The 22303-nt window shown below is 38.9% G+C and overlaps 1 protein-coding gene across 1 annotated transcript in view; it reads right to left on the reverse strand.

Moving 5' to 3' along the window:
* Nucleotides 1-434: 434 nt before the first annotated feature.
* The window catches only part of LOC113041508 (plexin-A2), a 30702-nt gene continuing 8833 nt past the window's right edge, over nucleotides 435-22303 (reverse strand). Inside the window, exons 6-15 of the mRNA XM_026200097.1 lie at nucleotides 19768-19834; nucleotides 18870-19016; nucleotides 18406-18565; nucleotides 16816-16919; nucleotides 10614-10713; nucleotides 8087-8277; nucleotides 6718-6887; nucleotides 6381-6593; nucleotides 6144-6294; nucleotides 435-2594 (exon numbers count right to left, since the gene is read on the reverse strand). Coding sequence (XP_026055882.1) covers nucleotides 2499-2594; nucleotides 6144-6294; nucleotides 6381-6593; nucleotides 6718-6887; nucleotides 8087-8277; nucleotides 10614-10713; nucleotides 16816-16919; nucleotides 18406-18565; nucleotides 18870-19016; nucleotides 19768-19834 — 1399 coding nt within the window. The 3' untranslated portion in view covers nucleotides 435-2498. The remainder of the gene's footprint in view (nucleotides 2595-6143; nucleotides 6295-6380; nucleotides 6594-6717; nucleotides 6888-8086; nucleotides 8278-10613; nucleotides 10714-16815; nucleotides 16920-18405; nucleotides 18566-18869; nucleotides 19017-19767; nucleotides 19835-22303) is intronic.

Below are 22303 nucleotides of genomic sequence, written 5' to 3' on the forward strand. Positions count from 1 at the left end.
AATGCTTTTGGGAAATGCAGATCTTTTGAAAGAACTTATTGGATTAGTTCCCCAAACCAGTCTAAACTATTTATTCACAAATTTTGGTTTATAACTTTCCCACATCTATTGAATGATTTTAGAAAATAAACTTCTGTATAGCACATATGGACTACTTCATGATGCTCTTTTCCATCCTTTGTGACAAATGAAAGTATCATTTGCTTTTAATAGCAATTGTATGTGAAAGATCGTCCAAAATATAGTTCCAAAAGTCTCCTTTTGTGTTCCATGAAAGAAAGTAAGTCGAACAAGGTTTGAATGAGGACGAGTAAACGCTGACAGAATTTTCTGGGTGATCTATTCCTTTAACAGATTCATTCATTGTCTTTCATGCAGCTCTTCATTTGTAATCTCTTGCACTGGAACCTATTTTTGATGTTTTTTTTTTTTTTATCTCCTGATCACACTGTGCACAAACTAGTTGAGATCAAAGGCGAGCTTCAAAGCAGCAGGAGGAATCTGAAGCTAAAGGGGTCTGTCTCTCTCTCCATCTCATTCTTATGCTTCTCAAATACTCCAGCAGACACCACCCAGCACTCGTCTGGGCGAGGGCATGCCTCTTCCACCCTTCTCCATCATCACATTGCCTCTCTTTATCTGATTAGTCTCAAACACCGCTAACAAAGACGACGAAAAATGACACGTCGTTGATTAAATGAACTAGAAACAACAGATTCAATGTTCTAAGGCCACAGGGGGAAAAACAACAAGCGCCATTTGAGCTTTTTCAGTCCGTTTCTTCACATCCGATACTGCATTTTTACCATATAAACTGAGCTGAGGAGAAGTTAAGAAGAACCTAAGATGACCTTGTCTATTTTGGTTTGGATGATCTTCAAAAACAGCTCTACCTGCCATCATGCATAATAAATGAAAACTATGTTGTCTTTTGTTCATGCGTTCTGTTGACATACTTCATGTCAGGCGGAGGAATAAAAGAGATTGGAAAGAACCCACTCAAGCAATCAAGATCCCAGACACCTAAAGTATTTTACAAATACTTTATATTTACCAATACCAATCCAAGCTCATGGTCTTCTCGTACCTGAATTTGCAAGTGAACCTTCTAAACCAGAGATTTTTTATTATTATTTTTTTTTACAGTATACAGGGTCCGTTCCCTTAATAAAGCATCAACCGACAAGTGGGTAAATAAGTGATCTTTTGGCACTTTATCCCGACGGGTGTGTACAGCAAGGAAGTGACATGGTATATTACATCATCGGCATTGCTCTGAGTCCTCCAGAACTCACGTGACCTCTTGGCACTTAAACATAGGAGTAAATGGGAAAGGAGACTATTTTTTTCTTTATATGAGGTACTGTATAATGCATGCAGACTACACACACATTGGACCATACATAATAATTAATACTCTCTGGTAAGATGATCTCACGCGAGTCCATTTGTTTGAAAGGGAAGGTGGGGTTTCTCCATTTGTCATTTGAGCTGAAAGTGCTACTCGTCGCCACTTGCGTATTTTAATCTAAGCAGCGCTATTATGGAGAGGGATTTTCAGTTCTTTAGGACGTCGTGCTGAGGAGATCAGCTCAACTGACTCCTGTTTTAGAAAAGCAACAAAAATGCGAAGACAAAATAGAGTAATGTTTGTACATTCACATACGCTTACATTTAGAAACCAGGACATATGCACATAGAGAGACCATAGGGCGGAGTTCATCCAGTTTGATACTGGCTTCTGGTCAATCCAAGAGAATTAGGGACATGCTGGTCGAACTTTGGCCCCCTTTTTGTTGGCGTGTCATTATTTCCCAAACAATGTCGATGCCTTGTGGTCTCTCAGGCCAGTTGGAATCGAAAGTCTAAGTTTGTACTAGCATGTCGACATGCACACATGTGTTGGTAGCAGCCACTGCTTTCCGAGGAAAGAAAGAGACTTAAACTTTTGCCACACCAACAATGAGGAATTATACTAGTTGACTCAATGAAACAAACTCAAAAAGCACTCATGTATAAAAATAAAATTTGGAAGTAAAAGCCATCAACTGGACGGTAATGGCGAGGCAGTAGATGTCCGTTTCCTTCAGTCAAATCCTCATGAAATGGTTTTAGCAAGCACATTTTTGAGGAAGTATCGATGTCTTGCATTCATCACGTAAATCAATGCAAGGCACATTGAACCAGAAGAACTAAAGGAAGAAAAAAACAACAATCCAGGTAAACAAAAAAAGTTCCAGGAAGCTGCTTGTCCAAAATAAAAGACAACTGAAAACAGAACTCCATAGTTTCCACTCCAAAGCCTTGTGACTTGCTTTCATCAAATAGTTGTCCAATGGTCTTAAAGGTGACTTCTTCACAAAAGTGTAGAAAAAAAGCAAAGTTATTGTTGGTGTCGAGTCTCTAGCCAGTGTTTCTCTCTTTTGTGTGAAGAGGCTTTGGATGATGGTTTGACTAATTGAAGGTCTTTCGTCCTTCGTTGCAGCTTTGTGTTTCTTTCAGCTCTCCAGTGACATGGCGGCAATGAGTTGTTCCACTTTGTAGGCCAATCGTTGTTTTTTCGCTGTTTCGTCCTGTTCCAGTGCAGCGGTGATCTAGGAAAAGGACACAGGAAGGCATTAATCACTGTAGAATTGGGTTCAATGTGAACAAAGGTGATGTTTCAACTAAAACATAAAACTGTTTCAGGCAACCATTAAACACCAGACACGTTCTTCAGACGGCATACTCCACATCTAATTATCACCTACCAGTTACTGCTCACTGTGACAGGAGACTTGGACTAATTTTCAGTCTCTGAGAGAAAAACTGCCAGAGACTTCATTTCATGAATATTTCATTAAAAAGGAAAGTATAACTTGAGTCTGACCCAAACTGCAGAGTGCCATCTCTCGTTTCCATCTCTGTGTGTTTTTCTGAAAACAGAGCAGTCAAATATGTCGAGTCATGTTGAGAGGGGGGCGGGCAGACGGGATCGACCCCTCTCTGTGCTCATGTCATAATCTCTGACTGCGGTGTCAGAGGACCATGGCAGGAAGTGGCATTGTGGCTTCTGTCTGCCATTCATTTGCACATCAAACAGTGAAAAACAGTGAAACTAGATCAATACTGGGATGTCTAGTGAGCCAAGATGATAGCTTTCAAAATCTAAAATGGTGGACATAAGAGCACTGGAGGGTCGTCTATGTGGAAATCTCCTCTTGTAACTGCAAAAGAATGACTGATTGTAAACAAAGACAATCTGGTTCACTGCTCTAAAGCTCACAGCGATCCAATACTTCCAGCTTTATAAATACTATGTTGCTCGACTGACATGTTTATCCGAACTTTACAAGCACTTTAAAGGAGTTACTGAAAAGTCTGTGCTTCTGTTAAAATCCAAACATCTCCTTCTATGGAACACAGAAGGAAACATTTTGAAGAATGTTCACTCTGCATTTGATATCATACATCAAATCATAAAGAAAGTGACTACAGGAACTGTCAACTGGTCAAATGCCATGCAAGTCTTACTTTTTTGTAATATAAATAAAATGATCAAAAATTATATTTAGTAATGTGTAGTCAAGCTCATTTGGATGCCATCTATTCATATTCACAGCAAAATAACAATAATAATCCAAATTAACTGTTTAATGTCTCCCCTACTGAGGAAACCAGTGAATCTTAACTATTTCCACCACTGCATGTTCTTGTGTGTATCATAACGAATGTTTTACTCTGCAACCTGAGGATCTTCAATACATGCTTTATCACCCCAGACAAAATCTAAACCAAGTTTGGCTCAGCCTGGCGAACTGTTATCCCACAGATAATAAGGAATCACATTAGTGTCACTTCACCATCAAACTGAGATGCATTCATGCATAAAAGTCAAATTTGAAAGCCATCAACTGGATTGAGATGCACTAGATGTCTTTTTCATCTTCTACTAGCATCCCAGTATTCCCAGTACGCTTGCCATCAGAGCCAAGTTGGGCCCACATCTGCTGGGTTCGTCTCCGCGGCTGTAGCTATGGGGCAGGTCAACACTCCTCCAGCCGCTGCGAGCATGTGTTCCAGGTTCACAGCGTGAGCATGTACTCGACGAGGAGCGCGTGCACTGAATTTTTCATGCATTTCAGCACAGCTGCAGGAGCACTCTCCACATCATTGTGTCTGATTCAGTCGCCTTCATTTTAAGAAGAGCGCATATTCTCTCTCTCTCGCTCTCCTTCTCTCATCAGGTTAAGTGCTCCAGAGCGCTGACAGAGGTAATTATTTTCAGTTGTCCTATTCGCATTGTATAATGAATCTGAATTACTGCATGCAGGTACAGAATGTCCCACCGCACACATTTGGCTGGGTGAACAAAAGAATGTTCTCCTCTTAGCATTGCGCTTGCTTATTCTTTTTTGGGAAAATAAACACAAGCAGGTGGCTTGATGGTCTACACTAGTGCTTCCAAACATTGTTTGCCTCCCACACGGCTCAATTCACTGATGCAAAGATGCAAAGAGCTGTGTCAGAGGAAACTTCAAATATAAAAGAACTTGAATTGCAGTTTAGTAATGATATTTACATTAATGTCTACAAGACATACTATACAACTCAAATCAACATTCAAAACTTGAATTGCGGATTAATAATAAATACAGAAATACAAATTAAATATGGAATAAAATACATTAAAATCTACACGAAAGATGATACATTTTATATTTTTACATTTACATACATTTTGTCCATATATTTTTATATATACTATTATACAGTACTTACTACATAAATATATATAAACACACACACACACACACACACACACACACACACACACACACACACACACACACACACTAACCTTTTAACTAATATTTATATTTCCTTTTCATTTATTTAGATAAATAGCTGTACATTCACACCAAAATTTGCACTATTGTTGTGTCATCCACAGAAATTATATTAACTTACATTATAATCATTTTATATGATGTATTATTATATAATATTGTGTGTGTGTGTGTGTGTGTGTGTGGACTTTAATATTTATTTAAATAATTATCTGTATATAAGCAACATAATGTACAATCAGCCGCTGCGTCATCCACACAAATTGCCTAACCCAAACTCCTTAAAAAAAGGCAAAAATTAAAATGTTGACACCTCTAAAATTGGTTTTAAATTATTCAATGTAAATTTACTGATTTAATCTACATAGAAATTTTCCCAAGTACCCTCTGGAATCTGAAGTACCCCTGGTATAAACATACTCCTGCATTGGTAATCACTGCTCTATTTGTAGAAAGACAGACCCTGTGTACAAAAGAATGAAAAGGACACGCAGAAAAGAGAGATTGAGAGTATACGGGAATGTGAGGACAAGAGAAAACAGACCAGCAACCAACGAAAGGATATTTACATGAGAGCGAGAGGAGAGGTTGCAGCCGGAGCTGTGTCTCCGGGCTCTTGGCACTGTCCTAAATGCTGTGTAAAGTAAAGGTCAGACTAATGGGTCCCCTGAGTGGAGCTGCCATTACGGTTGGAACATCTCCATCGTGGGCCCTACTCTAACGCTCTTTGTGTCAGAGTGGCTGTCAGTGATCTAGCTGTGTGTAATCTTCCTCATCAGAAGCCCATTCATTCTCGCTCTCTGTCTGTCCCCACACTAAGCATAAGTGTGTGTGTGACTCTAAAACTTGCTGCCGCTGGCTTTAGAGACTGGAGAAAGATGACATCATTCTGTGAAACTCTATTTCATGAGTACCTCTTGTTTCAAACGGCTAGTTATTTCACAAATATGTTTATGATTGAGTAATTACACCAGTAAATATATATATATAAGTACAGCCATCAACTTTTGGCTACTAAATCGTGGTTTAATAACCAATCACCAGTCAGCTAGATTTCAGTACAATATTAAAGTACTCTAGATACAAGAAACATTGTCTGGCTTTGACGTAACATTCCAGTGTATTTTCATCGTGACACTCATAAACACATTTTTTGTGGCTATATTCAGGCATTTTAGTCAGTGAAGCCAGTCGATTTCAGTACAGAGCAGATAAACTGAGCCAAGAAGTCGGTCTGCATTGATATAATGCAAGAAATCAATAAGGATGTTTAGAAAATGAGGGCTGATGGTTTGTTTTGATATTTCGCCTCACCTCTTCGCTGTACTTGCTAATGTAGGAGTAAATCTCGTTGAGGGCACTGAGCATGTTAAACTCATTGGAGTGCAGTCGTGCCTGTTCAGCCAAATACGCGTTCATGTCCTGATCGGAGATGGCTGGAAGCCTGCTGATGTCGGCATAGTACCTGTGGAGACCACCAGGGGGCAACAGTCAATACTACAAAATACTACAAAAATAAGAGAGAGAAAAAAAGACAATTAAATTGTTTACCTTTCTACCCAGTTCTTGTAGTTGGGGATATCTTTAGCATAAAGCAACTTATTAGAGGGCGAGTCTTTGCCCAATCTGTGTTCAGATGTGGAGCACGAGTCCATGAAGGTTTGAGCAACCACAGACAGACACGCATCAGTGATGCTGCTCTTATGGATGTCAAAAACAAACTGGGGATTCTTGATCACATTCACCCAGAAACGCAGAGGAAGGCTGCGGAGGATAGACAGACACACACATAGAAAGAGAAAAGTTACATTGGTTTGAATTGCAGATACAGGATAAAAAACAACAGTCATTTTTTTGTTCTGTGGTTGGGTATAGTGTGTCCTCTCACCAGTTGCTTTTCCAGGTGTGGCGGACGTCAGTGTCATGAATGCTGTGCTTGTCCGCTTGTTCATCCAGGAAGTCAAACATGTATTTAATAGCTAATGGAAGCGCGCTGCCCCTGTGCACCGTACTGAAAAGAGTCTCGAACAGGTCATCCACGAATTTCTGCAGTGTACCCTAATTAAAAGAAAGACTGATTGTTAAACACTTTTCTAGAATTTCATTTGTTTTGTACTTGATGTCCACCCATAAAGTCAGTCAAGGTTTTTTGTACACTTGTAATTTAGTACTCCATGACCATTTTCATTGTGAACTTTAGAGTATGTCAGTCAAGTATATCAGACTCTTCAAAATATTAGTGACAAGTTTTCTAATTCGTTTTTTTTTAATCAAATATAAATTCATGTCCCAGTCACATTTTCTTAGTTAAATAAACATTACTTACACTATAAGTAAATGTAAAATTCTATTTAATATTTTTTACGTTAACAATGTAACAAATATTCTATTTGTAAACCCAAGTATGAAATTGAATGTTAGTGTTTTTAAGCATTCTACATTTATTACAAAACAATAAATCAAGGCAGTAAACATTTTATAAACAATATATTTTATTTGGGAACTTATGTTCAACTATTCTTTTTAATAGGTAACTTTTAACTTTTTTTTTTTCAGATCATCAGTCTTCAAAGCTTGGTAAATACTGGTAACTGACAGAGATTAAAAATTTCTCCAAGCTGATCATTAAAACTCCCACAGATCCTGTTTTCATGCCATTTGCCATATCTTATTTTGATGCAGCGAAGTGGTTATACAGTATCTCACTCTTTGGGTTGTTTACTTGCTTTTTTAAATTAGTCTTCCCATTAACACTGTTACACTGTTCATTCAGACAGATTTGTGAACACGCACGAACACAAGAGGTGGGATTGATCCCGTGAACCAATCACAACCAGACATATCCAATCATGTCACAATGGAGACATTGTCTCCTCTTATGTGACGTCTCCCATTCATTCTCAAAAACCCTCCACCAAACTCACTGCAAGCTTTTGGGGAACTGTTAAAACTTTACAAATTTACCTGCTGGTGTCACTGTTGGACAATATTTATTTAGAAAAATTAGCGATTTATACACTTTTATGTGATTCATAGCGATTTATACACAAGTTATATTTTGTAATTCTGCAGATGTTTTATTTTTCCACTACGAATTTCTTTCTGATCCAATATTTTTGAAGAGGCACCACCTCAGAGGAAATGCTCCTGCACCACACACATAATTTGTAAATTGATTTTGTTGACAAAAAATGGCAAGTCGAAATTAAAAAAATGTATTTGTGTTTGAAATTAACCGTTAAAAGCAGATGTGTTACCTTAGTGGCCAGCAGGCGAGTGAGGTAGATCTCAGACACCATCTTGCTGCCGCGGTCACCCTCCTTCTGGTCTCCGTGCTCATGGTTCTTCACCAGGTGCCATACTTTGACTCCACTCTCTAGATCCGGGGTGATCATAGGAGCACGGGAGCGCAGGCTGTCCGGACTGCCTGTGTACCGGAATGATGAGTCTGTGGGAACAGAGAGAGGGAGAAAAAGAAAGAGGATTATGATCTTCTCCATTCTTCCACGTTGCCATTCTTTGGGATGAACAGAAAGAGCGTGGCCCTCTCACATTTCATTTACTCTGTCTAACCATCTCGTTCCTCCTCTCTCTCTCTCTCCCTCTCTGTAGAGGATTCATCTCTGTATTGTTCAAGACCGAGCAAGATGAGTCAACGCTCTCTGGCCTCTTCTTCAAAGGCTTCATAATTGGCTCATCCTGATTCATTGTGCAGCAGACATGCTTTAAATGTCTGCATCGCAGGACCTAATCAATGCATCTAAAGATTTCTAATGAGTTAAGCTCCCTGCTCATCCATCTCATCTCCTTGTCCCCTCCATCTTTGTGTGTGAAGTAATCAGTCTCTTGCTCACTTCTCCAATTAGATGTGTGGCTTTTTTCACAGTGGTTGAGTGCTCTCTTGGGAGGTCGGATTGGCTTCCCACAATGGTGCGATATATTATTTCACGTCCTTTCAAAGTCTCTCTCTCAGTTTCTGTCCTCATCACCTGGCTTCAAAGGGCATGTGAAAAGCCAAAGCAAGGCAAATATCCCTGGCTATTTCAAGACAGAAGTGGAATTTTGAGCAGATCAGCTTCACAAGGGAGAGCCCCAAGAGAAATAGTGGTGTAAGCAGAGTGGGGTAAAGGAAGAAGTGGATTGCAGTTTCAATCCACCTTAAGCTACTGCCAACTTACAGTGCTTCTGGCCATTGCCACAGTATTGGCATTGAGGGATTACTGCTAGGATGTATATGTGTGTATACACTACAGAAAACTTGACTAACTTAACAAGACTAACTTGCCTTTACCATCACTTTTGTGGTGTTTTTCCTGCATTGTCAAATATAAAAAGTCACGAAATTTTCTGTTGCTTTTTCTTTGCTGGCATAAAAATGTTAAAAATAGTAGGGTTTATATATATATATATATATATATATATATATATATATATATATATATATATATATATATATATGCAGTAAAAACAATTATGGGATAAATGCTTGATCACATACAAATATAATCTTTCAATGTGCGTTTACAATGTTGCTCACTTCAACCAGTCAAAGGTGTGTGAGCAGTGTGTTATTTTGGGCCGGGGGTGCTGGCATGCTAAATTGAGCCGAGCTGCTAAGTGTTGAGCATTAAATTGATATGAATCAATCAGCGGGTGCCTGTGCACAGCTGTGCCCGCTGTGCCATGGTGTGATTGATGGGCATCAGGGCTCTGCCAGATGAGATAGCTGCTTTTTTTACACCACAACCAAGAGCAGGTTGTAAAAACAGCCCAAAACAGTGTTGTTGTGCCATCTCATTCCTATTGAATGAGTTTCCTAAAATATACAATAAGCCTATTGCAATAAAATAGATCAAAGTGCCAAGCGTGACCCTAAAAACTCTTTACTACCAAATTTGGTTGGGGTTGGTTGGGGGGATACAAAAAGATTAAGGTTTGCTGGTTAACTAGAGCATGGCTGAGAAATTAAGATAGCTTTATAGAGTATTTCTCAGGTTGCTTGTTGCGTCTTTGGCCGTTTGAAGTGTTCCCTGAACTTTAAATGTCATTATGTTTACAAATGATAAGAGACGATAATTAAACTCTTTCATTATACCGCATATACGTGAGACACATCCTTGAGCTTTGATTAACAGAATCATGTAATACGTAGATATGGGCAGCTTTTCATGTGGATCTAGTGAATTGAAGCCAGGTGAGATGTTTCTGTGTGTCGTTTGGCAGGGTTGCTAGGTGACAACGCACAAGGGGATCCATTTCATCGCTGGCCCTGGAATTTGGCTGTGTGTCATTCGAGTTATTTTGCCCGTGTGAAGTATCATCGGTGGTGCATAATTAGCAATCAGAGAGTGGCCTGCAGCTCGGTGTGATGGAAAATGAGAACGGGCCAGATGGGGAGCCCTGTGGCACTCCCTCAAAGCAACGCTATGGGGAAGGAGCTAATGTGTCCATTACGGGTGGCATCCAAACTCAGCAGAGAAATCAGCATAACTGTGCTTCACACTAACTGCTAACATCTCTCTCTCTTCCTCTTATCCTTCCTGACATGGTCTCACACTTCTGCTCTCATTCTCTGGTGCTTAGAAGGCTCCCTTGAGGAATCATATGGCCTGCAAAGCCAAACTGAGGCACGTGGCTTGTGCGCACAGTTATAATTTAAAGCCAGTCTTCAGCTGTGTATTTACCTCAAAGACCTTTGTATTGTAGAACAATAAACAAACTTCTAACTTCTAATTAGCTATACAGACAATGCCACCATCATTATGATCTGACAAATATACTCACCATATCTACTGATAGAAGTTCGAGAGATGCTAGTTGTGGGTGGAATGTTGTAGGAGGACGTCTGCTTGGGCACCAAAGCAACCACACAGCGATCTGATACCTGCACAGGAAAAACAAAGTTTAAGTCAAGCTTCTATCTTTTCCCTGTAATCCTTATTTCACAGTTTTTGGTTTCACAGCCTCTTATTATCAAGAAACGTTCAAGATATTGGAGCACAACTAATGCTGTTTTATTACGCTTTTGAGGAGTTGTTATTACTTCAGAATTAAATATATATTTTTTGCAGAACAGATTCTCAGTACATATCTATTGCTTCTCAAAAAGGCTGTGAAATGGTTCTGTTTCTCCCCAGTGCTGAAATAAAGCAACGTTAAAGTGCTTCAAAAAGACCTGTTCTAGTTATAAATGTATAAGGGGTGTTCACGCTGTGTTCTCGGATCAAATGCGCATTAAAGCCTCTTCTTGGGTAAAAGCAGAGTTTCGTCTCTCATGTTTCACACAGAAGAAAGATTGTGATTAGACAAGAAACCCACATTTACATATGACAGCACATAAGATCTCCTTCACGGGGATGCACGTCACTCTACAGCACTCAAAGATGACTGATGGAGTAAAAGAGAGAGAGGGAGGCTCATTGAAATGTAATGGCATCATTCACTGCCTGTTGTGCCTTGTACACTCCAGAAAGGTGAGTACCGAGCTTACAGACTACAAAATGAAGCTGTAAACTGCAATATGAATGGCCCAAGAAGAAGAGAAAGGAAAAAGGAAATTAAATACACATGCAACACCAAGATTTGGACATCATGAATGCAATTTTGCAGTAGCTCAAACTGACAAATGGTGCTGAGCTTGCATATTTTTTATACCCCTGTTGCTAAGCAACTACTTATAATCCATCCCATAAATAAAATTATTAAATTAGAGGGGGGAAAAGTGTTGCAAAATGTTGCTACTTTTCACAATAGATAAAATATGCTAAAAATAATAGTAATTTTTTAATAATAAATAATAATAATAAAAAAAAGAATAACCTGAAGATGAGCTTTTTAATAATATGAAATAGCATAAATAAATAAATAAATAATCCAAACTATAATCAACAATAGCTGCAGCTGGATTCATGTACACAGATTGAAAAAGAGTAGCTAACACATAGAATGGAGGGTAATGGTAAAAATACAAACACAAAAGCAGGTCAACAGGAAGAGTTTGACAGGCGAGGGAATGTAGTGATTGAGTCATTTAGAGATGAGAAAGCAGAAACGGATGAGGAAAGACGAGGTTATGGAGTCCAGGACTTTTACACATTGGGGTGAAACTCTCCATTTTTCTCTGTCTGCTCTGTGAGTGCTCGCGCTCCATCTGATCTTCTGTATTAATCTGAACTGTCAAGGGCTGCAGAGGAAATGAGGTCCACCCTCACAAACACAACTGACTCAACCTCAATTCAGCACAAGAAAGCAACTTCAACTTTGAAACCAAGCTGGCAAAATCCTAGCCGATTCTCTTACTATCTGATTTTGAGGTGCCTATCTTGGTCTTTGTGTTTAGCTGTAATACAGAGGATATAATAAATGTGTTTCAGAGATTCAATAATTATCACTCTCAATATTGCAGCAATTACTCTTCCGAATCCTTCAGAAATGACTGTGATATGCTGATTTGCTGCTCAAGAAACAGTTCTTAATTATTAATAAAAACTTCAAGTTTGAATCATTCACCAACAGCTACTGAAAATAGGTCAACATCCTCATTTATAAGCCAAAGGTCTCTCAGATACTAGCGAACTAGGTCAGGTGCCACAGTCTTAAGATCTCCTGTCAACATCAAACATCACATTTCAAGTCCATTTCATTTCAGAAAACCTCTCTGTCCACTATAATGGAGACGATAAGCACCTCCTGAGCTCCTGTGAAGGCTGAGGGTAGTTAGGAGACTTCACTCACCTCCCTACACTCTCACGGCTGATGATGGTGTTACTTTAGCCCCTGTACACCCCCATAAGCTCCAACCCTATTAGTTCAGGTTTCTCGTCAGCCGACCCTCACTGCAGAGTGGCCTAATAGCCTGACTGGAGAGACACTTGAAAGAGTCCAGAACTGTGGACGAATCACCTCAGAGAGGCGGCCGAGTGGGATGACACTCACAAACGTCTTTTTTTTTATAGCTCACTTTCTCCCTCCGTGGGTTGTGGAACTGGTATGGCTGGTAAGCATCAAATATTAGTCACTGGAGAACATTATTTTGGGCAATGGGGTTTGTGACTTATATTTTTGGCTCTACACCACCTACAGTAGCCTACCGTGTTGCCACATGCACAATCTAGTGGGTCTCTGTGGTGAAGGAGTCAGCCGTATGGAGCCAAAATGATGGAGGGGAGATGCATTCGCCCTTGAGGGATAATCCTCAGCCAGGCAGGCGGGCCGCGGGTGGGTGTGAGAATGATAAGGGGTGAGCTTTCCTCATGATAACGTTTGCATCAAGCAGACAGCTGACCCCTTTTCCCATGTATCTCTTATCCCCCTGCCTGCGCTCTATCTGATGACGATCCGCAAGCTAACGCGCCTTTAACTCAGACGCCGCATCCAGGCGGTGGGGAAGGATGAGGTGATGTGTCCGCCATTCTGTCTCTTCTTTGAAATACGGCAGGCTCGGTCACGCTAGCACAAAGAGCATGAAACGCCTTTGTCATATGATAAACACAGCAGAATGAGGGGCGTTTAACAGCTGAAATGGATGAAAGCATCATAATACAGATGGCAAATGTGTTGAGATGTAAAATGTAAGATGCCTATAAAGAGAAATCCAAGGGAATTGATATATATATAATGTATATATATATATATATATATATAATGCACGTCTGCATTGTATGTCTAGTATAAGTGATGAGCAGTTGACAAACAGGCTTGTATGTCAGACTGTAAGTCCTTGAGCTTTGTCAGCACTGGAAAAGACAGCTTAACCCCCGACAGTGATCTATGCCAAGCATCTTACACAATGATATACAACAAGAGATGTTTATCTATTTTCTTTTGGAGCCAACAAAGCTTACTTATACTTACGAGAATCAAGGGCTTGTGCTAAACGTACACACTCTGTTTCTGTAAAAGACTCAGTTATCTAGATTTTTTTTAAATTATTAATTATACATACATTTAAATCCAAAACAAATTCATTCAGAAACAAAAAAGAGAGTGACATTATGAGTTATTATGAGTCTGTGAATTATTCACTCAACTGAGTTCTAGTGACAGTAAAGACATTTATAATATTATGGAAGGTTTCTGTTTCAAATAAATGCTCTTCTTTTGAAGTATTCATCAAAGAAACCCGAAAAACAAATTATTATGAATAATAAATATCTTGAATAAATATTTATTGATCAATGTTTCAAAATATTTGTTTCAAATATATACTGTTCTTTTGAACTTTGTATTTCATCAAAAACAAAAGTGTCATGTTTTCCACAAAAATATTAAGTGGCACAGCTGTTCACCAAATCAGCATAACAGAATGATTTCTAAAAGATCATGTGGCACTGAAGACTGGAGTAATGGCTGATGAAAATGTTGCTTTGAAATCACAGAATAAATGACATTTTTAAATCTAATTTGAAATGATCATATTTCACAATATTACTGTATTTTTGATCAAATAAATTGCTGCCTAACATTCAAAAGAAAAAACAAATCTTGCCAACCCTTTCAACCCTTTTTTTTCTATGTTTTTCTGTGTAACTGTGTAAGACTAGTTGGTCTCAAGGAACTTGCATCAGTCTAAACAGGACTGCTGGTGTATCCAACCTTGTCTGTTTTGATCATTTTAGAAAGGTGTTGGGCACTTCTCAGCTGGTCAGGTTTCGGTAGACCGGCTGAACTCCACCTTAAACCAGTTCAGACTGCCAATCTAGTTTAGGTTTAGGTAACTAGTGGTTTGGAAATACATTGTTTTGCACACTCCTAGTTAAAAGTACTGTGCTATACAACTTCTGCTGCAACATTCTCTGTGAGGGATAATAACGCACACATTAACAGAGACCTGTTTATTTGCATTGTTAATGCCAGTGTCTCTCATGCTGCTCCGACTATTTAAATTGGAAATTTGAAGAGTACGGTGGCCCCTCAGGGACACGCTGCCAGTCCTCTGTAATGTCACTCAGCCTACGCAAGGTCAAGAGGCTCACTGATTTCAAGTTAGACTGGATGAGTGAGAAAGAGAAGAAAGAGAGCGAGCGAGTGGGAGAAGCAGCAGAGCTTAGAGAAAGATGTTTAAGCTAGCATTCAGACTGATGAAAACTTTTTTACACTGGTGCTCTAATCAGCCCGGTGCAATCAGCGAAGAACATGGTGACCACAGGTTTATGAAGCCACAGCACGAAATGTTAGAGAGACACAGCTGCTGATTATACTGTCTGCTCTCTTAAAAATGCCCTTACTCTATTGAGGAACTTGACGAATGGCAGAGATTAGCATATTCGTAGTATTTCAGGAGAGGTGAGGGTGCTTGGTGGAGAGCTCAGGAGTCATGCATTTTAATGCAGTGTTCTCTACAGCTCCTTGCCTTCTGTTTTCTCTTTTCTTTCCCTAAACTCTCTATTTCAACAGTCTCTGTGGAGACAGCAAGAGTTAATATAGCAAATAGTGAGTATAGAGCTCCCTAGCAAGCTAGATCATGATTTACTTTGAATATGTCACACACTACTGCACCATATGAAAACAACGTACAAAGGCTGCGCTCTGATATACAGTATTGATGTTACATAAAACATAACGTGATGAGATTTTGCCCTCAGCCAAAACTATTTGCTCTGGAAAATTAGCTAAAAACTCTACTACTACATTCTACATTCAGTGACACAAAAACAGTATTATTTTTAAAACTATAGTGGATTTGGGTGTCCGCCCAAATTACAAGCGTAGTTCTGTTATCCATAGAATATCATACTCTGAGGAAAAGAACTGAAAGAACTGTTGTATAAATATATAGGGAAAATGATAAAAGAATATAATTATATAATAAAAACATAATTTAACATATAATATGGAATATACCCAATGTATATTTATCTGTTTTATATTAAATATAATATATTATACATATATATTAATATTATATAATAATATAATATATTTTTCTATAAGAATAAAAAATAAAAAAGGAAGGAAAAAAGTAAAAGTGAAATAAATAAAAATTAAGGCTAAATTTCAGTTATCACAGTTCCATTTTAGTAACTAAGTATTGTCTTTTGTGGGAAATGTTTACCATGGTAAATTTTTGTAAAGGTTGACAAGACAATGATATTTCTTTATTCCTGTATGATTTCTTTTCATGTCTGCCTCTCCCTCAGATCACACTTATGACAGCACATATGATGAGCTCTTTCAGGAATAATTGTGAGAATATGTGTGCGCATGTCTTGTGGCATCTCCTCTGGACACAAAAAGAAGCAAAATGTGCACTCTCCCTCTCTCTCTCTCTCTCTCTCTCTCTCAATAAGTGCTGTTATCAGGTAGCTGCTCTGACGTGTGCTGTCTGAAGTGAAGACAAAGTAAAGGCTGTAATTAATCCACTGAAGGTAAAGGACAAATTCTCTCTCTCTCTCTCATACACACAAGCACTTTTCCAGCAACACACTTAAAATGTTCACTGGCCGAGCTCAATAATTGTCCTCTATTATATTGTCCTGTGCAGTGTGATCTGCTGTCTGTCTCCCTGGAGCCAAACACTCACAGCGAGACATTTTGGAGCACTGTGTCAGATAAAGGGCATTTTTTTGTTTGTTAAGCCTAATTATTGTTTCATGTCTGAGGAGTTAAATGGATATACAGGGGATTTCTTTTTGTAGCATGTTGTCCTTGTGGTTGTGTTTTTTAATGATTCCGGATGTCTTTAAGATGCCATAATATACAGTTTTGTAGCATAATGATTTTTTCATTCCATTTTAAGCTTTAAGGATATTTCTATATGTTCACTAGGAAGAAATCCTGATTAAGAGCATGAAGTTTTGCAGTTTTTTGCACTGGGGAGAGAGCTTTGCATTGAGAATAGATGAATATGTATGCAAAGTACATTAGATAATTTTTTTCTATCATTTGAGCAAAGACAATCCATGATACATCCCCTTTAATGTCTACCCACTTAGACAGAAGAGGGCACCATGAGATTATGTATGAGCGTGTGTGTCCTCTTTTATACCTGATAGTGCATGAGTGTGTTGAGTCTCTTCCAATCATTTTCAATCTTAGTGGTGATGTCTTCATCCTGCAGGACTACTCGGGCCATTCGTCCCTGACGCCACTCTGAAAAATCAAACATTTGCCATTAAAACAGACACGGTGAACCTCCTCCAGCTCAAAGCAGGTTGATTTGATCCAAAGCTCTGAATGTGTCTTTTCACATGGGTTAGAAATGTGTGTGTATGCGCGGTAGGGTATAATTAAATGCTAAAGAGAGAGCTGATAGGATATAGACAGGCTCAGAGTGAGAGTGATCATTGATTTTCTCCTCTGTTGAATGGGGTTTATTAGTTTACGTGGTTGCCAAATGCACAGATGATGCCTGCAGAAATCTACCCCCAACACACACACATAGATACACACAAAAGCAATGGCAGTTCTGCAGCTACAGAGACAGAACATCATCATGGAGGAGATTGCTCTGGCCAAGGTGCTGGAAGGATGATTTGCACCGCTGACAGGGGGCTTTTGTGTGGCGTGTGTGTGTGAGATGGGCGTTTGTGTGCCAGAAATGAAATGTGGAGTCAGTCTGTCAGCACCGTCTGTCAGCTTTTACCTGGGTCACACACTCACACAACACACCTTCTTGTGTGTGCGCAAAAAGTGTACATATCTATCACTGTTTATGCATTACAGACAACGTGGAATCAAATCAGAATAAGTTTACATTTCTTAAAAAAAAAAAAAAGTGAGGTCATTATACAGCATATTGAAATTCTGTGATTCTTCAGGTTACATGTCATGGCAGTGTCATGGCAGTAGTTTGACTAGTGACTTTTTTGTTATTAGTGTGTCATTGAATCATTCATTCAAACTTTTTGTTCAAAAACCTCAGATTCATTCAGAAATTAAACAAGTGAATAATTTATCCAACTGATTCTTTTAAAGCACTGAGTTAATAAGCAACAAAACATGATTGTCTTTAAGTATCTCAGTCACTTAATTAATCTGAAATCATTGTTCAATTATTTAAGAAATTCAACAATTGTTTTGTGTGAATAATTGAATCATTCAAGTTTGAACTGATTTGTTCAAAAGGATTATAATGCGATAAAGAATATATCACATCACTTATCTTTGTGAATGAGTCAAGTAAATAATTCACTAAAATGATCTTAACGAAAAATTTGTAATTCAGGAATGAAACAAACGACTCTATTGACTGAGTTACTGAATCATTCAGTAAACCAATTCCTTCAAAGCGTTGAACAAAAAGAGTCATTAAATCATTCACTCATACTATTCAATCAGAAACACTCATTGATTCAGGAATGATACGATATGAGGTGGCTCTTTATGAGTGAGTAACTGAATCATATTGTCAACTGGTTCCTTCAAACAAGTGCAGAAATTCTCTGAAAGAATCTGTTCAAAAACACTGATTCATTCACTAAATGATCCACTCAAATGATTCTTTCTGCTGCACCTTCATATTTTGAGTGAAGAAAATTGACCAAGTAACTAAATATTGTTTCTAAAATTTTAGTTACTTATTTTTAACTTAAAATTTGAAAGCAATATCACACTCGTGTGCACGTATTGAACTCACCCAGGTCCATGTCCACAGCTTTGGGTCTCTGTGAATACGGCATGTTCTTATAGACGGCATCCAGAATCTTCTCTTTGACCTGCGTGATGGTGTCGCAGTTCAGAACCTTGACTGGGATCTCCGGGCTGTTCTCGTTCTCTGGGTTGACGCAGTTTAAGATCTGGAAGGAAAAAAAGAGAATAAGGATGATGAGATGTTGGGCTGTGGTCGGTGAAGCCATAGGTGTGGAGAGTGGCTCTAGAAAAGCCCATTTCCTGGCTCGAGAAATCTAATTTCACACCCTCTGCAGGACCCCAATCTCAGCCTTAGCAGGGTATGAGAGACTAATGAACACTACCCTCCCTTGACCAGACTGTCTGATTTCAAACACACACACACACACACACAATAACAGCACTGAAATTCGTGAGAGTTTATTAGATACTATGTTTATTAGTGTGGCTATGAGAGTGTGTGATGCTGACCAGCGTCTTGTAGTCAATCTGTTGTCGGATGAGTTTGTCCTCGCTGAGGGAGTATCGGGCTTCTCCAGTGATGGCGTCTATTGGGCCTTTTTCCATCTGCTGTTTTATAGCACAATACAGCATGAAGAGAGGCTCACCTGCACACTCCTGTAGACACAGACACCAACACACATTATTATTATTACTTTATCACTTATTATACTTTATTAATAGTAAAAGAAATAAATACTTCTATTCATTAAGGATGCATTGGATTTAATTGTAAAGACATTTGCAGTGCAACAGGATTTCTAATTTAATTTTATGAATCAATCAAGATCATGTGGCAACAACGTACATAACAGACTACCATTGTGAATGTTTATTATTGCATAATGTGTACGGTTAGCATGCAGTATGTATTGTATACTGCACATTCATGTTTACTTAGACCATTTTTGACCTACATAAAAAGGCCAAAAGCTTTCGCAAAAAGAAATTTGTTTTTAAACATTCCCAGGTTACTAACAGATGTTTCTGCCGAGCTTCTCACTGACTTGATTCGCCCCATTCATGGCAAGATATCAAATCTATTTTAGTTCGAGACAGTTAGCAGCAGCAGCGAGTAAACATAATAATCTCGAGCAAAGCTGAATGCTAAAACTCTAAAGTCCAACCAAGATCAAGTCTAAACACGTGAATGTCTTTGATATTTCTCCTACGACTGTTTGCAGAGACTCCAATTATTTGAATGAGCTCCTGCAAATATACAAATTGCAGATGATCATGAGATGACTTGCGCTTCCAGTCTAATTGGGCGCCTCTGTTCCAGAAAAATCTGCAGAGACTTCATGCTGAGCGTCAAAAGCCTGTCTAGATGAGACTGGTACTATTAAAGCAAGCCAAAGAAGCAAGTTACCTTCAAGAACTTATGAAGCAGGAAAGCAAACCAGTTGGTTAGCATCTTCTCAGCAACAGACTCTGTCCTGAAACACACAAGTACACAAACATCAGCAGATGACAACACTTATCGTCAAGAACACCAGCATATTTCCTTTTGATGTATAATGACGGCTGGGTTTTGATGGAGGGGGGAAAACAGAAAGTGTGAAAAACTCGAGTTGCCTTCCCTGTCAGTCACTCCAGACTCTCTTTGTGCATTTTATTTGTCTTTTGACCACCCCCGTCTCTTTCTTTCTTTGCTTTGAGGGAAGAGACAGATACACAGACACAAACCCACAAATGACAAACACACGACTCAAACCGGGATCTCTAGAGCTCTGGTCAATAATTTGGGAAGAGAAGAAAAGAAAGAGCCAAAAGGTTTGTTGAAGACAGAGCAGGTAGAAAACCGAAGAGAGAGAGAGGGGGAAAGATAAGGCAGACGGAGGAAGAGAGAACAAACAGTACCCCGACGGGAGTGGTTAACGAGCATGAAAAATACATGAAAGGGTTATTCCCTCGTTCTGACGGCTGAGCGCGCCTGTGGAATACCAATACCTCTCTTTCCCTGCAAAACATTTCTCCTTTCACCCCTGAAAAGACTTTTTCCTTCTCACTCTGTTTGTGGCAGTGAGTATTATGTTCACTTACGGACATTACAAATACACATGAGCATCACAGGACGATGTAATATCAGCTGCGTAATTGTCGCAGCGATGTTTGCGACGTTATGCACTCGCACACACTCTACTCGGCCGCCATGGGGACGGTGAGGCAGCACACCGGCAATTTACTCAACAGCGGTGAGAGAAAATGACTCTCTTAATGCATGTGGAAATAACTATGATTACACCGCTGAGACAGCCCGCAAACACAGAGTGTGCAGAGAGTGTGTGTGTGTGTCATTGAGCGTGTCCGCATGTGTGTATTGTGCTTGAGGGGGTCACGCTTCAGGGCCACATGTGAGAATGAGCGCTGATCGGCGAGACGAGATGAGGTGCGTTAATAGAGGTCAGGTCTGGATGGGGATAAACCCGTAATCGCTGCATATTCATATGACCAAGGTGAGATGACAGACCGGTTTTGAAACAAATCTCTCATGCTCAACTAGCTGCATTTATTTATTAATTTTTTTTTTGAACATAACTAGTTTCTATTCTAATATATTTTAAATGCCATTTATTCCTGTGACTGACAAACTTCTGCTGAAAAATCTACCTAAACCTAGTTTAAAGATATAATTTTATTTCAAAAACAGACACATTGCACAGGACAGCAGGAGCTAAAACATACAGTGGGAATCGAAAGTTTGGGCACCCCTAGAGAGATAATACTAAATGCATGTTATTTTTTATTTAGTACTGTCCTGAGTAAGATATTGTACATAAAAGATATTTCACTAACATTTAGTCCACAAGACAAAAAAAAATGCTGAAATTATTAAAATAACCCTACTAAAATGTTTGGCAACCCTTGGTTCTTAATACTGTGTGTGGTCACCTGATGATCCTCGACTGTCTTTCTGTTTTGTGATGGTTGTGCATGAGTCCCCTGTTTGTTCTGAACAGTTAAACTGAGCAGCGTTCTTCAGAAAAATCTTTAAGGTCCTGCAGATTCTTCAGTTTTCCAACATCTTTACATATTTGAACCCTTTCCAGCAGTGACTTTATGATTTTGAGATGCACCTTATCACACTGAAGACATTTGAGGGACTCAAACACAACTATTTAAAAAGATTCAAACATTCACTGATGCTCCAGAAGGAAACAAGATGCATTAAGAGCTGGGGGGTGAAAACTTTTGGAATTTGAAGATCAAGGTAAATTGTACTTAATTTGTGTACCGGGAAACATACAAATATCTTCTGTTGCTTACGAAGGGCAGAACTAAATGGAAAAAAATTATATTTCAACAATATAAGACAAATTTGGCCATCTTCATTGTGTTCAAAAGTTTTCACCCCCAGTGAAATAATGCATCTTGTATCTACATAAAATAATCAACAACTTAAAAACAGTGAAGATAAAATTCAAGAAGGCATCCTTCCCCCTATATAGTTGGCTAGAACAGTTCAGTCACTGAGGCGAACTACCTGTGGGTGAAGACATGGTCTTTATAATTAGAATACCCATTTTGGCATATTTCACTGGCATAACATACAGATTTGGGGATAGACAGAAGCTATGATAGAAAACAGTCATGATGGCCACTGAGTGGATGGGTTGCTTTAAAAAAAACAAGTTATTAGCGCATTGAGGGGTTTCAGGTTTGTATATTCAGGAGTTAAGAGTCCATTAACATAAAGATGATGTGATTTGCATTATACTGCATTTGTTTTTTTGAGGTGTTCACCCATCTGGGTTAATGCATTAACCGATGACAAATGCTAATTTTACTGAAAGAACAACCATGGCTGTCGAATAACGAGGCTGTCAAATTATGCCTATTTAATAATGGTGCATTTTAGTGAATAAATCAATGGCAGTCTCGCACAGAGATGAAATAAGAGAGAG

The sequence above is a fragment of the Carassius auratus genome, chromosome 23, assembly GCF_003368295.1.
Source record: "Carassius auratus strain Wakin chromosome 23, ASM336829v1, whole genome shotgun sequence".
Taxonomy (NCBI): Eukaryota; Metazoa; Chordata; class Actinopteri; order Cypriniformes; family Cyprinidae; genus Carassius; species Carassius auratus.